Raw genomic sequence first — 14,834 nt, 5'->3', positions numbered from 1 at the left:
AATAAGTTATAAGTTTTATAGGTTTAAGTATTGTTCAGTCTGTAGCCCCAAGAAAAATACGTGCAGAAATAATTTGTTCCCTCGCGTGCAGATTTGCTTGATTTCGGGGTCATTCTTGCATGCGAATGGTCGTTGAAGAACCCTACAAACGTCTTCATTTATAGATTTCAAGGAATGTTTAATTCCAATTTATTAAATGAGTCAGCTGTACATATCGAAAGTAAAATGATAATTTTTACGAGTGGACTGCTGCAAGGTTTCAGACTTTTTTTCAGGTAAATTTCGTATACAGTCGGCAAGGAAGCGGAGATGACTGACGTCCAGCAAAACTTAGGTTTTGTCAAGACGTTTTTGCGCTGAAGGTCGCGTGTGATTGATAACCGCTGTAAAGCAAACAATGGTGAAATAATAACGACCGTGCCTTCGATTGGAAAACAGCTGTGCTGCTTTGAAAGTTCAATTGCCACGAGTGGAGCCATCTTACATCTGATATATTAAGGACTTTCCATATCCCGTAGGCAAGTTTACGAATACATCGCTTCCTCTAAGAAATTCTGAAAGTGCCGGCTTTTTTTGATGCGGATTACGTTTTTGAACCCTAAATGTCGAGCATACACCAGAAAAGGTTTTAAGTCTTTTTTAGTTAGCTCGCGATTTTCTTCCGCCATCTTGAACGCGCGAAGTTTGGCAATAAAATTATTCAAATTATTCGAGTCGGGCGAATAAATTAACACGGCAGCCAATCAGAACCACTACCAGGTTTTTGGGTAGTGACGTCACCGGACAGCTTATCGCCCAGTGCTTTCAGACGTCTCACTCCCTGAGTGACTCAGCGAGTGGAGGCGGTGGCTGAAATTCAGGTTATGGAAACACCACTACAGAAGCATTTCCAGTAAAATCGGAAGTGCGCCAGGGATGCATACTCTCGCCTATTCTCTTCCTTGTTACAATTGACTGGGTGATGCGTCAAGCAACTTCCCTACGCTCTCGTGGAATACATATATGTTATTTGCCGGCTGGGAGGTCCGTATAGTGAAAAACTGTGACCGAGGTCTTGAAAGCATTTTCAAGCTCGAGGTCACAGTTTTTCACTATACGGACCGACCCTAACCCGGCAAATAACATGTTTATTTTTTTTTTTGTGGTAAATTGGTTTTACAGATTACAATTGGGTTTGATTACGTAACTTTGTCATTGAATCGCCTTCCGCACCGTCTACTAACGATTTGTAAAAAACTCTTCGCAACGAGCGAGTATCTCAGATAGTAGACAAAGACAGACAGATTTTTGTCTAACTACTTTATGTTAGTTGCATTTATTTCACCAGTTAAGAGGCTGTCTCTGTAAGAACCAACCACTGATTTTACTTTGAAAATTCGATTTGTTTGATAAGCTGGGATTTCAAAGCCCTTACCTAGTCAATCACTAAAATGACTTTTATTTCATTAAAAATTCCAATTGAAGTTTTCTAGGATTGATTGAAGTTCGGTCCGCTCGACACAAGTTTCATGCCCGCCGAAACTGGAAAAATAGCACATATTGCCGGCGCTCTAAAAAAAATAATATTCGCTAAAAAGTCCCAATTCTTTTTTTCAACTATAGATATATCATAGCAGTTTGTTTAGCCATGTTGCAATTATAATTCAATGTTGTTCCTTCAACGGTTAAAAGAAGATTTTCTACCCATTAAATCGAGTTTTGAACCAAACGCGAAAATAGCTCTACTTTATAGGCACGTTTTAAAAATGTGGCACCTGATTGAAACTGCTGAACTAAATGAATAGAAAGTATAAATGTCCCTTAATTTAAAGCAGTAATAAAATTTGTCTGCCCACTAGGTTTTCAAAACTAACGACCGCTTAAAGTTCAGGAAATTTTGAAAATATTCTAGTGAGTAACTAACACACTCGCCTTCGTAAAGTGCTCCGATAAATTCCCGTAAATCTCTTACCTGGCTTCAAGATTAAAGTTTTGGTCCTTTGTAGCGATCCTTAAAACCTAGGTAGCATTAAAACTGCCAGCTTTTCCTTCTAACTGTAGGTTTGTATATAAAGTAGATTTATACGTTCCTCATCTGTGTCGAGCGTGACCGTCACATACTTCGATGTTCTTTGTATTACTGACCACTGTTTTCCTCGAAGCCGGTTTAATCATGTGACTCCTCTTGAAAGGTTTGTAGAAGCACTCTCGGCACACATACATGTATGAACAGTAAACGGGGATTCGTGAAGCCAAGGAAGGGTTGATAAATCCCACGGCCATTTTGTGTTTACAACAAGTGATTTAGTTCCCAATCTTCCCGTTATACTCACGGGAACAGAGATAAACTTGCGTTGACTAATCGTCGATGGTTGTGTAAAAAAGACAAAAGATTGACGATTACCGCTAGCTATTAGGAGGCGCATTTAGGCAGCGGGGAAAAAATCCGGCCCATGGGACGTATCGTAAAAAGCTGGACCGGTCACGTGCGTATGATTAGTCAATCAAATTCGAGGATTTAGGATTCAGGTCCGCTCTGATGCTTGAGAAAAAAATAAAGTGGACTATCTTCTCTTACCTTCAAGACCTTGACTTTGCTGATGATATTGCCATCCTTTCTTCAACACCTACTCACCTCCAAGAAAAATCAGACGATCTCAATACAAATGCCAAGAAAATGGGACTGATCATCAGCAAAAAGAAATCCAAAATTATGTGTGTCAACTCTGGTGCATCAAGGTCAAGTAACATCGATGTAAAGCCGCAAGAACATATTGAAGAGTTCACTAATCTTGGGAGTGTGATCAGTACAGACAACGGTGCCCAGAAGGACATCAAGGTTGGGCTCAACAAAGCCAGGTGTGCATTTAGCAGACTCAAAAGCATCCGGAAGTCTAAACAGTATAGCCTTAAGACTTAAGTGCGCATCTACAACAGTAACAAATCTGTGCTAGTGTACGGCTCTGAATGCTGGAGAATTGTCAAAAGGGACATAAACGAAGTCAATGCCTGTCACAATAGCTGTCTGCGAAGGATCTACAACATCTTCTGGCCCAACAAAATTTCCAACAATTACCTGTACCAGAAGACTGGGTGCACAAGTATCGATCTTGAAATCAAGAAACGCCGGCTTAGATGGCTGGGACATGTCTTACGAATGTCGCTAAAGAGGATACCCAAGGTTGCCCTTAGCTGGACACCTGCAGGCAAAAGAAAAAGGGGAAGACCCAAAACCACCTTGAAAAAGACAGTTGAAACCAGGAGCCATAATCGGGGACGGAGACCGTAAGCGCGCGCCATTTCTAGTATTGGGGTTGTCCCCATGATATGGGGCAATAATTCTATTTTTAGAACAAATTGCGCCATCGCCTGCGGCACACGCGCGTACATGCTGCGAGGATTTTTGCGGATGTCGCGTGGGGAAAATGGCGTCCGAAATTCCCGAAATTTTTCATGTTTTTGGCCCACAACTCAACGCGTTCACGTCCGTTGGAATTATGCTTAAGTATTTTCGTCGTAAGCAGCTCCAGTTTGAGTGAAGTAAGACAGTGTCGAATTTAGTTATGTTCCGCTGTAAGCTTATATATATCGCTGACCAAGTTGTGTTCCGACGGATGCTTCTTTTACATGAGCTGTACATTACTCTTCTTTAAATTTCACATATGTTGAAGATTAACAGCTTTTCCATTACACAGCAAAAAACTAACTGGATATATTTAGATATAGCAGAGCTTCAGGACTTCATAGTTTCCTAGCTCCTCTTGCCACACGCTTGCGAGGAATTTCAGTCTATCTCGACCGAAAAGTAAAACAAAATAATTGCTAGTTTGAGTTTCGCTAGAATTGTAAGCAACGCTTGATGTTTCATCAAGGCCCAATAACTTAACGTCCGTAGATACTGCTCAGTTTTATCCGTCTATAAATCCAGTAAATTCTCTGTTGTCGATGAATGAGAGCGCCCGCCGATGCGTGTTTTGTACAGTCAGTAAACATGACAAATTGTACTTCCGCCGCACTTTCGTGAGAAAGCGTACATCGAACTCAAACTCTATAGTTTTTAAATATGTTTGAGAGCATATTAAAAGCTAAGCTGAAAATATGTGAATAAGGCAGAAATAATCAGCAAAGTTACGATGACGCTTTCTTTAATCAACTTGGAATAACGATTTCGATTTTGTTGATCGAGTTATCAAAACTCCTTGTCTATTTTCATTTTCGCAGTGTAAAACTTCACTATGCTTAAGTTGAAGAAACACACATGTTAGTAGCCTTTTTTGCGTTCGTGAAATTTGTTACAGCATCTCAGCACAAAAGATAACGAAAGAAATCTTAGTCAAGATTTGTTGACAACTGAAAACACCGACTCGGACTTGAAAGTGCACGAGCTGCACTATGCAAATAAACTAATTGTACGCGTCAGACTTTCCTTTCAAAAACTTTTGCAAACTCACCAAACAAGCAGAAACAATAAGAAACCGTCAAAACAGGTTTTTGTTATGATGAACCATTGTCTGAGAAACTCACAAATTAACTCGATACCAGAGTAGAGAGTTTTCTTGCTATATTCTTAAGTCAGAACAAACGCAGAAACATACGCGTAAGCTTACAACTAGCGTGAGCAGATCTTATTATTCATTCCCAGCGCGAGATTGAAGTCTTGTTTTCGACCCTGAAAAACCCACCTTTTCCGTTAGCTCAAGGCATAAAACTACATATAAGCGCCCTGGTTCGTATTCCCTGCCTTATTCCCTGCCATCGCTGTCAAAAATACGCAAGAAAACCTCTAACTCTCACCATTTGATCACGCAACGTGACAACATCCACGCGAGAGCCCCCGACATGTGCGTGGATCCACGCGGATATATGACGTCAGGATGGCGCAATTTGTTCTAAAAATAGAAAAATTGTCCCATATCATAGGTGCGCGCGAATCCCAAGACTTACGGTCTCCGTCCCCGATTATGGCTCCTGTTGAAACTGAACTAAGTGAGATGGGTTTGTCAAGGGGAGAGGCACAAGCAATATTGAAAGGCAAGACTCAGTGGAAAAGAGACATTGTTGCGGCCCCATGCCCTATTGGGGGCAATTAGGATTAATGATGATGATGACCTACATAATTATACTCTGTAAGCATTTACAAGCTTTAAGTGGCTATGTACACAAGGAAAAACACCTTGAGAAAGACCGTTGAAACTGAACTAAGTGAGATGGGTTTGTCAAGGGGAGAGGCACAAGCAATATTGAAAGGCAAGACTCAGTGGAAAAGAGACATTGTTGCGGCCCCATGCCCTACTGGGGGCAATAAGGATTAATGATGATGATGACCTACATAATTATACTCTGTGAGCATTTACAAGCTTTAAGTGGCTATGTACACAAGTAAAGGTAAATTAGTGTGAAATGATAGTAATGTGAATGCGAATGGGAGCCGGAGTGTAGTGGATTACCTTGGAAAAAAAAAACAGGCTGTTGCTGACGGATATATAGTCATTTCAAGAAAAATCATCATACATGTAGCATCCAGAGTGGAAAGCTCCGCTATAAACAGACAAATGTGTCCGCTATTGCTCCGGCAGAAATGACAAACTGTGACATAACGGTAGTCAACACTCCCATTATTAGAAAGCAAATTTTGATTGGTTCGCTAAAAAAAAAAACCAGCACTGGATCGGAGTTATACGCTTCGGGGTTATATACTTCCGCTACCGAATGTTAATTATATGTACCACACATTCAATGCATACTTATATCATGCAATAAATGTTTGGAGTATGAATTACTTGCACTTGCAAGTTATAGTAGGCTACACCATAAAAATGTACTGACTTGTACTTACGTAAAACACGAACCTGCAAATTCCCAAAAACATACTGCTTCAACAATATCAGATCCAAGTTTCAAGCTACTATCGGTACAATCTTTTAGTTTTAAATAGTAAATTGACAATAAAATACAGAGTTTGGGGGAGAAATTGGTAAGGAGATTTACCTTTAATTTTGTTCACTTACCCGCAACAAGCAACTGAACAGTATCATAAGCTGGTTGTCCATCAAGAGTGTCAGGTAAAAGTTGGCAAACATAGAACCTTTCATCTGCTTTCTGGATTGAGCTCAATGTGAAAGTGGCCTGTCCAGGACTACTTCCATCCCAGTCTCCTCTCACACGTCCACTGTATGGAAGATTCTGTATAGTACTGATTGCTTGCAGCTTGTCTATGGAAACCAGAACATCTTTAATGTCAACAAAACCATCCTGTTTTGTTCCCCACTGAACTTTGAATACTTTTCCGCCATGAAAGGCCCAAGTGAAGTTAAAAGATGATCCAAGAACTCCAGTCACCTTGTTTCCGTTAAAGGGCGAGGTGAACTGTAGTCCACAGACTGCAAAAGGCAAAATTGTCAGTGTCTCTCACAAAGTATTAAAAACCCTTAGAAAAAAAATGAAACTATATAAGTCCATTGAAGACCGAATAAATGGATTTGTAAAGGTCTTGTAACGTCTTTTTAATTAATGCATCTATCCATAATCCTTGGGAAACGAATTTTACTTCGAAACTTAAATAACTTAACTGGTAAAGATATGAAATCTGTATCCGGGCCTAGTGGCCCGACAGGCTGATTTCCAGGGTGTGAAGGGACTAAGAGTATTTCTATCCCTTGTGGATGGGATGATAATCCTCCATCGCAGCGTTACCCACAGCTTTTCACCGCAATTTATACTCCTTTGTGGACGGAGGCATATTTAAGTGTTTTGCTACAGAACTCATCAAAATTACACAGGCCAGTGTCCCAGCTCGGAGTTCAGTGCACTATAGGCAAGCGCGCTATCTATGTCATTTTTCCTTCTCCCCTCCGCATCACTCCAACTGTGATCTCAGCAGTGGACAACACCCAAACAAAGCGAACTGACGGCATACGGCTAAAAATGTTACATTTCATCTAATTCTTCCTTAAATTGAACAGGCACAAAAATGCAGCCGTTCCTCTCTTGCTAGGCGACACTCAGTTATTAATATACACAGCGAGCTAGACACACGGCTGACTGCCACACGCACGAAATGCGGAATGAAGAGGCATCAAGCAGACAGCTAGCCATAGTCTGAACTGAAAAATTCCACTTACAAACCCTAGAAATAAACAACTTATTAAGATAAGTAAATGCTGGTGAACAATCATAAAAGATGACTATGACGACACATAAAAAGGTCGATCCGTGAGGTTTAAGGTCCCTGCATGAAGTAAACATCTGAGGTGAAACTGAGACGGGTACGCAAAAGAACGTAATAAGGGCCAAGATTTAGAAATCCGTGTGATACACTTTCACCAAATATTCAAGGAGTACCAACCCCCGGGAAAACTGCTGATATCAAAGCTTGATATCAATTTCTTACAGTCATAGTTGCGTATCCAATTTTGTTGCATTCTCCATAACAATCTCACGTAACTTCGGCTGATGACAGATAATGATGATTTCGAGGAAGAAAAAGTTTTGCTTTATCCCCGGGTTTTATCCTTTTAATGAATTACATCAACATTTTACAGAATAACACGGGAGCTTTTGGTTAACCGTAATATGAATTCAAACAAACTTAGCTAAGGCTCAGGTCAAACGTCGAACTTCACATGAGACGAACTAAGCTGGTCGACTAAGCTGATCGAACGTTTAGTCGATCTAAATTCGAATTCTGATCAACCCGAGCTTTATCCTTTTGGATCGGCTCAAATTGCAATTTACAGAAGTTGGTCTCATGTGAAGTTCGACGTTTGACCTGGGCATAAACTGTCTTTACTGTGAATATGGGCTTCAGACAACCATCTGACATGTATTCCTTTATATAGTTCTATGCTTATATTAAACTTATTTGTGATCAAAATTTAACCTCTAGTTTAACGAATGTAATTTGCCCATATTTGTCACGAACACCATTCTTTTTTTATTTCATGCAGCAAATGAAACAGATGTCGAATAGACACTGAATCACTGAAGCGTACCTGCATGCGGAAGTATCGGAAACAGGATAAAATACAAACGGTAGCTTGACGAAAGAACGTTAGCCGCAGTCATCAACCTACAGAAAACTTCCAAGTCTCTAAACTGAGGTGTCGCAGTCACTCAAGAAAGGAAAGAACACTCGTTTATCGCCGCTAGATGTCAACGTCGCCATGTTTAATCAGCCTGATCACATCACGCGAATTGAGTCACACAACACGCATGAGAGAGTGCCTGTAAGAGTATTAAAGCCTGTTTTCCCTCTGAACATCGTGTCATTATTTAAGGCCATTTTTGCATTTATGCCAAAAAAATGATGAATAAACAATCGCACAAAGCGGTTCTATATTCTTTGCAAACAAACTTTTATGTCAAATCGAAAATCTGCTGAGCGGAACACGGGAAATGGTTTGACACAATTACAGGTAGACGGCGTTGCTTCTTTGCATTTTGGTCACATGAGTTGTTGGATAAAAAGTAATAATTTACAGCTGACATCCATTCCTGGTGAAATATAGATCAAGAAATTTGTGGTAGGGTATCTTTAGCAATTGCCATCAGATTCGCCTCTAAGCGGAAGTTAATGAGACTTAATGACATAGTTCTGTCATGTCGCGGTATACTTACTTGGAGGCGGAGGTGTCTGTGTGTGCCACATTTGTTAACAGCCTCAAAAAGAATGATATGACCATTGCTCGATAGCACGAATCCACCGTTTTTGTAACGATCGTGCTAACGTTTTAAGTCCGCAGTCATTCTTAAATATGTAAAATCGTCTGCTAACAGTATCTGTGGTGTAATACTCACCTCCGCAATAGAAATACGTCGTCAAATTGAGTACCAGGCAAACCATGCATTTTCCAAAGCTCGTCATTTCACTGCTTCTTAAATTAAGCAATGTGACTACGATATTCACAAGGCGAATTGCGAGATTTCTTTCGTCTGCTCTCCTCCACATATAGTCCAGGTTATTTCACAAGGTTCATGTCCGATAGCGTGACAAACCTTCACGTTGTAAACTTTAGATTCCAGGCTCCTCACCGTTGGTCTAACGCAAAATGGATTCCTTTAGCTGCAAGAGCTTAATGTGCTTTCGTGTTTTCTTTCCGTTTCATGTTTTTACAAATCAAAGTTAACTGGTTTATCTTCATCGGTTGTGTGATTTCCCTTTAAACTCTCAAGATTACTTGACCAGTATAAACTTAAAACCATTTTATCAGCACATTTATCATATGAGATAATACTAATACAAGTAACTTGTACACCCAGGTGGAATCACTCGATAGCTCGTTGAATTAAATCTATTAATATCTAGAGTCGAAGTTTGATATCATCACTGCCGTCAACTCATTCTCTTCCCTCCTAGCCGGCAGGGCCTTGGCATGAGGAATAGGGTTGCTCTGGAGACACTTGATTTCATTGGCTAGATACTGTGACAAAGATTTTTACTAATTCATTGTTGGTTTCGCACCCAGAAATATCCAATGGTTGATCCCTAGAACCGGAACAAGTTACGGTTAAATGTATCTGGTGATAGCCAGTAAACCAGTCAGTAATACTGAGCCATTAGTAGCGTTGCCTTTACAGGATAAATTTTTTTTCTTTAACAGCGAAATAGCGAGACCGATCTCCCTTAGCCTCCAATGCAGGTGTATTTCGAGCGAGTGAGGGAGCGCTAAATTCGTCATCTTGGATTCGGAAAACAGAGGAAGCAAGGGGTGAGTGAAAATACGTCCTGGAATAGAATCAGAGCCGAACAAAAATTACCCAGCATTAAGCTACAAAAACGTCTATACTGCAGGATAGATTTCTCTAATTTTGTTTAACTGTTAAACTTTTTTCGAAATTCTCAGCTAAAACGCGATTTCATTTGGTTAACAGCCTTAAGGGCCCATTAACCGATTTATGCGCGCGCTCGCGCGCGTTGCTAAGGAAGTGAAATTCCACTTCCGGTCACTTACGTCAGCCTGAACACTGAAAATAAAAACAACTCAAAAACTTGCAAATTCGCTTACATTTTAGAATTTTTTTTCTTTGTGTTTCGCAAAATGCAAAGTAAAAAAAGTACAAGCAAAGACAAAATAGGAGAAAGACAGAAAAACAAGAGCAATAGAAAGAGAAAAACTAACTCCGTGTGGCTTTGTTTTATCTTGCCGAAGTGAGCTAGTAATGTAACTTGCGCACGCGCTGATAGGGTAACTTCCAATATATATCGGGCGCACTTCCGGTTTCTTTAAATGCTAAAGGAAACGCGGTTTTTTATTAAATCCAGTCTTTTTCGACCAATTTCGATTAAAGCCAACGTTGGCAACATAGCTATGCATTTCTTTTTCGAAATCATGCTTTTTTCAGAAAATTACGAATTTTTCAATATTTTGAAATGCTTTCAGAATCTGACCTTTTAGAAATGAAACAAAATCGATGCATAGCGTAATGAGGATTTAAATTAAAATATTAAATCAATGAAAAAAATCCCGAGAAAGTAATTTGCCTGGGAGCCTTTGCATTTTTTCTGTATTAGTCACATGACCATGGGCGTGGCCTGATGACGTCATCACTAGTGTTGCTGATCAAGAAAAAAGTTAAAACACATGAAATAACTCTGAGGTAACTAAAAATGACGAGGTTATGTGAGAATGAATTTTCCCTAGCAACGGCTCGAAAAGATCGGTTAATGGGCCCTTAACTTTGCAGTCTTGATGGATTAGTTATCCCATTACAAAAAAACTACATATTGATAACTGTACGTATAACCAAACTCAGTCAATAAGATGTAAAAAACTACTTTTCCTTTCGGTCTATAACCGTTTCTCTCAAGGAGAATAAGACTGAGACGACATTACATTCTGCTTCTCATTGAGAGTGATGTTTTTACAAAAGATTACCTCATAATTATCATAAAACCGAGTTCTAAACCGGCTATAAGGTTATATCAGGGATGTCCATCGGAAGGGTACGGGGGAGAGAGGTTTTTAAAAACGAAAACCCTTTTTTGCATTATGGTCATAAAAGTCGAATAGGAGGGGTACCCAACTGTTATTTAGCTTTGAACAGGGTGTAGGGAGTTAGAAGGTGGATCGGTTTTATTGGAAAGTTAACTAATTTTTTTAAGGAACTCTGTGGATCCATGATACTCACTCGACTTTGTTTGGTGTAAACATCATCTTGCTGAACATTCCTCGCCATCCCAAAATCTGTTCACCTTACATTTCTCTCCTTCACCAACAAGAACATTTCTGGCCGCCAAGTCACGATGGATTATCTAAAACAGATGTCGTTTTTAGGTGATCTGCATTACTGCTATTGGGTTATATCATTTTCTATTTCGAAAATACCCTTTCAGTCATTGAATTGCAATTATTATAGACTTATACCTTCCTCGACGACAAATAAGCCATCCCGTCAGGTATCTGGCACGCAAATCCCATCAACTGCTTTGAAGTTAGGTTGGTTTCCGGCTTGCTATCCGGGTTATTAAAATACGTGTCATTGAGCCCACGACTCTTTCTCAAATAACCCAGCAGATCACCGTACGGCACATACTCAGTAAGGACCAGTAACGGATCTAAAAGAAAGAAAATACAACCATCACGTAAATTGCAAAAAGAAAACGAAGATTTGAATTGACTTCACGGCTAGACCATTAGCTAAGAGAGGAAGTGTTTTTTTTCGCACCGACTCAAGTGCACAAGAAAGGGCTTATTTACGTGTAGTTCATTTTACAACTTAAATGCCGGTTATGAGCCCTCTGTGTGTTCCTCTCTTATAAGAATCCCTGGTTAAAGACCCAGCCGTTTGCTAATGAAGGTCGGGTTTCCAAAAAATGTAAGCCTTCCCCAGTGTTTCCGTGTTATCTCCTCACAGAACATTGCACTTCAAATACAAATAGGCCTAGAAAGGTTTTTAGTCAATTCTGAAATGTGAAGTGAAACAACGAGCTTATTTGGTAGTCAAGCTGTCGTTCTTAACGGTCACCTTTACCTACGTAGGATAGAAAAATTCGATTTTCTGAAACTTTGTCAGGAAGAAGGTTTTTACTAACTTATTTCAAAACTGTACGTTTGAGGTTGTTTAGATTTTTATTTTCTTGTGGAGACGGCCTTACGTACTTGTACTTACTCCAAGTATTTTGTCTACTATGTATTCCACTAGTTTTCTCAAAGATTACTCTCGATGCTGATTTATTATCTGATATTTCGTTGCGTGTGTTGTCTGTAGTCGCCAACCAGTAAATGTATGATTTCTTATTCAAAATAAACATCTGCTTAAAATGCTCGTTTGCAGCCTGATACGTATTTTCAATTACAGTGACTGATCTTTGAGACCTAAAGACTATTTTAGTGGAGATAAGACTCACAGGCAAACATTTCTGGATCAATGTTGGAGATAGTGATCGTGGCGTGAAAGGTCAAAATGTCAGGCGATTAGCTCAAGTGCCTAGTCTTCGAGACGCTCTCAATTTTTTTGGTTTTATTTACCCAAGCTAGGTTTGCGATAAAAACGTCGCTTAAGGGATACTTTTAACCAGAAAAATAGTTTGGGCAGGTAAATCCAAGTTCCAGTTTGACTTTCTGGTCCACGAATTTGAACTAAATTTTGACGTGACGTAACATTATCAGAGCGTATAATTTTAAAAATTTGCTAAACATTCAGGTTTAAATTTTATGCTGATCTGACGACGTTAAATAACTGCTAAAAGATGATATTTTAGTACTATGGGTTAGCTTTTCCAGTTAAACTTATTATTTTGGCTTGCTAGCGCTCACAAAAAGTGTAATTTTGGGGTCAAGTTTTGCTCTTTTCGGGGCAAAATACGTAAGACCGTCTCCACAAGAAAATAAAAATCTAGACAACCTCAAAGGTACAGTTTTGAAATAAGTTAGTAAAAAGCTTCTTCCTGACAAAGTTTCAGAAAATCGAATTTTTCTATCCTGCACAAGTATAGGTGACCGTTAGAGAAATCTGCTCTTAATAACCTATAAGCGAATTTTGTTTACACGCTCTTAAAAATTGAAGAATACGCACATATTAACGTATTCCAATGATATTTTAAGAGAATTTCCCCTACCCGACTCAGTAACGCATCCTATCAGCTTGATCACGTGAGGATGAGGCTTCAGTTTTTTCATTACCTCAAGTTCTGACAGCAGGCCTATCCGGTCGGATTCAGGAGCGTTGTCTATTTGAGGCAAATGAAATTAACAATAACATGATAGTCAATGAACGAATGAAGGAATGTATCAATCAAACAATCGATTGATCAATCGATCAATTCAGTGAATCCAGTCCAACAACAACTCGATTCTGGGAAAAGAAGAATTCAAATTGTCTCTTTAACTAAACGTTTTCTATAACCTTTCAACATTTTTACAGCCACAGTTATGACCCCTTGGCTGCCATAGATGTTCTTAGCTGTTGCATCAGGGGCTTGGGAGAAAGCCCCCTTTCCGATATTTTTAATGATATCGACTTGCTGTCGTCTGATCTCCCAGCTTCTTGTTGAAGGATGAAGCGGCGTGTAATCTCCATCACTGTTAGGAATCTCATAGGTTGTGCTGGTAACATCGCTCAATTCTGTGGACTGAAATTCTGCTTCCTGATGGTCAATAGTGGTCTTAAAAGGAACAGAAAATATGTTATGAAGCCCATACGACAAAACTAACTTCGTCAGCGTAATAGGAACTGCGGCGTATGTTCACAAATGATTCAAACTCGTTTAGGGAGGGGGAGATGGACACCACTAAGATTTTGAAAAGAACCCTTAAGAGCTACCGAGATTCCGTTTTGTGGGTGCGGCTTAAAATCTTTTTCACCCCTAACCGGTGCAAAGTTTGATACCGATAAAGACGATTGCCTCGAATACCTTGTACTTGTAAAGTTTATGAAAGCATTGTCATAAATCAGTTGATTGTCAAATATCTCCTGTCATATTTTTTCGGCTTAATACCCTGAAAGGAAGTACTGTGAAAGCTGCCGGACCTTCATAGGCTGAACATCCTAAGAGATACCACAAACGCTTTTTTTGACCCCTAAAAGGTACGACAAAAACCCCCGTCCGTCCTTTGTATATGAGAATTCCCCCCTGGGTAAACGAAGGCAATAATGTTATTTCAGAGAGAAAATGTACTTCCTGTATCTATGCTAATCTGTTTCTGTTAGTTTTCTGTGTAATGTTACGAAAACAGTTTTTCCGTGGGCCTATACTGAAAGAGAAATTGAAAGAAAAACTTACCATATGAATGGAATCTGCATGTGATGAAGACCTGCTAATGCTGCAAACAGAGAACATTTCACTTTGAACTCTTTGAAATATGAAGTTGGGTAAATTGTCACACACAGCTATTGTTTCCTAAGGGTGAAGTTTAATTGAAGACTTCCCTGAGGCAAATTAGAGATAAAGTATATAAACATTTGAGGGTTTTACACCACTGAACTTTGATTCACGGTTGTACTCACCGTTGTCCACACTTAAGAATTGCTGAAAAACGAGAGAGTGTTTAGAGAATGACAAAATGTATAAAATGAAGTGGGCTTCTTGAAGAAAGTACCTTTGCAAGCTTTTTTGTACACGCCACGATGCCTTAATAAGGGAACTATATTAGGGGAAAGCACGACTGTGAGAACTGGAAACATTTTAGTTACGCTCGTATCCTAGGCATCCGAGAGTTTTTTCCCCTGCACACTGGGATGAGCCAGAGGCCAACTTGACCTGGACTCAGGAAGGTTCGTCTGGATGGACTTACGGGAAGACTCTGCCCAAAAGGGCTTCATACCAGAATGGGTAGCGAATTTCACGATTTGAACAGCAGAAAAGGACAGGAAAGTGTCCTGTAGTTATTTAAGGGGCCTTTTCTAAAGATCCCGAA

At 39.7% G+C, this 14,834-nt stretch overlaps 1 protein-coding gene and 1 pseudogene across 2 annotated transcripts in view; both read right to left on the bottom strand.

Annotated features, from left to right (window-relative positions):
• LOC149109381 (uncharacterized) overlaps positions 1–14,834 on the bottom strand; it is a 124,329-nt gene that overhangs the window by 26,951 nt on the left and 82,544 nt on the right. Inside the window, exon 2 of the mRNA XM_089294446.1 lies at positions 5,988–6,359. Coding sequence (XP_089150572.1) covers positions 5,988–6,359 — 372 coding nt within the window. The remainder of the gene's footprint in view (positions 1–5,987; positions 6,360–14,834) is intronic.
• The window catches only part of LOC149109382 (uncharacterized), a 78,325-nt pseudogene continuing 72,763 nt past the window's right edge, over positions 9,273–14,834 (bottom strand). Inside the window, exons 6-12 of the transcript XR_016208446.1 lie at positions 14,425–14,446; positions 14,201–14,240; positions 13,324–13,582; positions 13,037–13,147; positions 11,343–11,533; positions 11,107–11,230; positions 9,273–9,398 (exon numbers count right to left, since the gene is read on the bottom strand). The product of XR_016208446.1 is annotated as an uncharacterized LOC149109382 (transcript). The remainder of the gene's footprint in view (positions 9,399–11,106; positions 11,231–11,342; positions 11,534–13,036; positions 13,148–13,323; positions 13,583–14,200; positions 14,241–14,424; positions 14,447–14,834) is intronic.

This window comes from Orbicella faveolata, unplaced genomic scaffold, assembly GCF_042242905.1.
Source record: "Orbicella faveolata isolate gen_17 unplaced genomic scaffold, um_ofav_v1 contig_25, whole genome shotgun sequence".
NCBI classification, from domain to species: Eukaryota; Metazoa; Cnidaria; class Anthozoa; order Scleractinia; family Merulinidae; genus Orbicella; species Orbicella faveolata.
The sequence above is the reverse complement of the archived record's forward strand: the minus strand, read 5'-3'. Positions and strand labels throughout refer to the sequence as shown.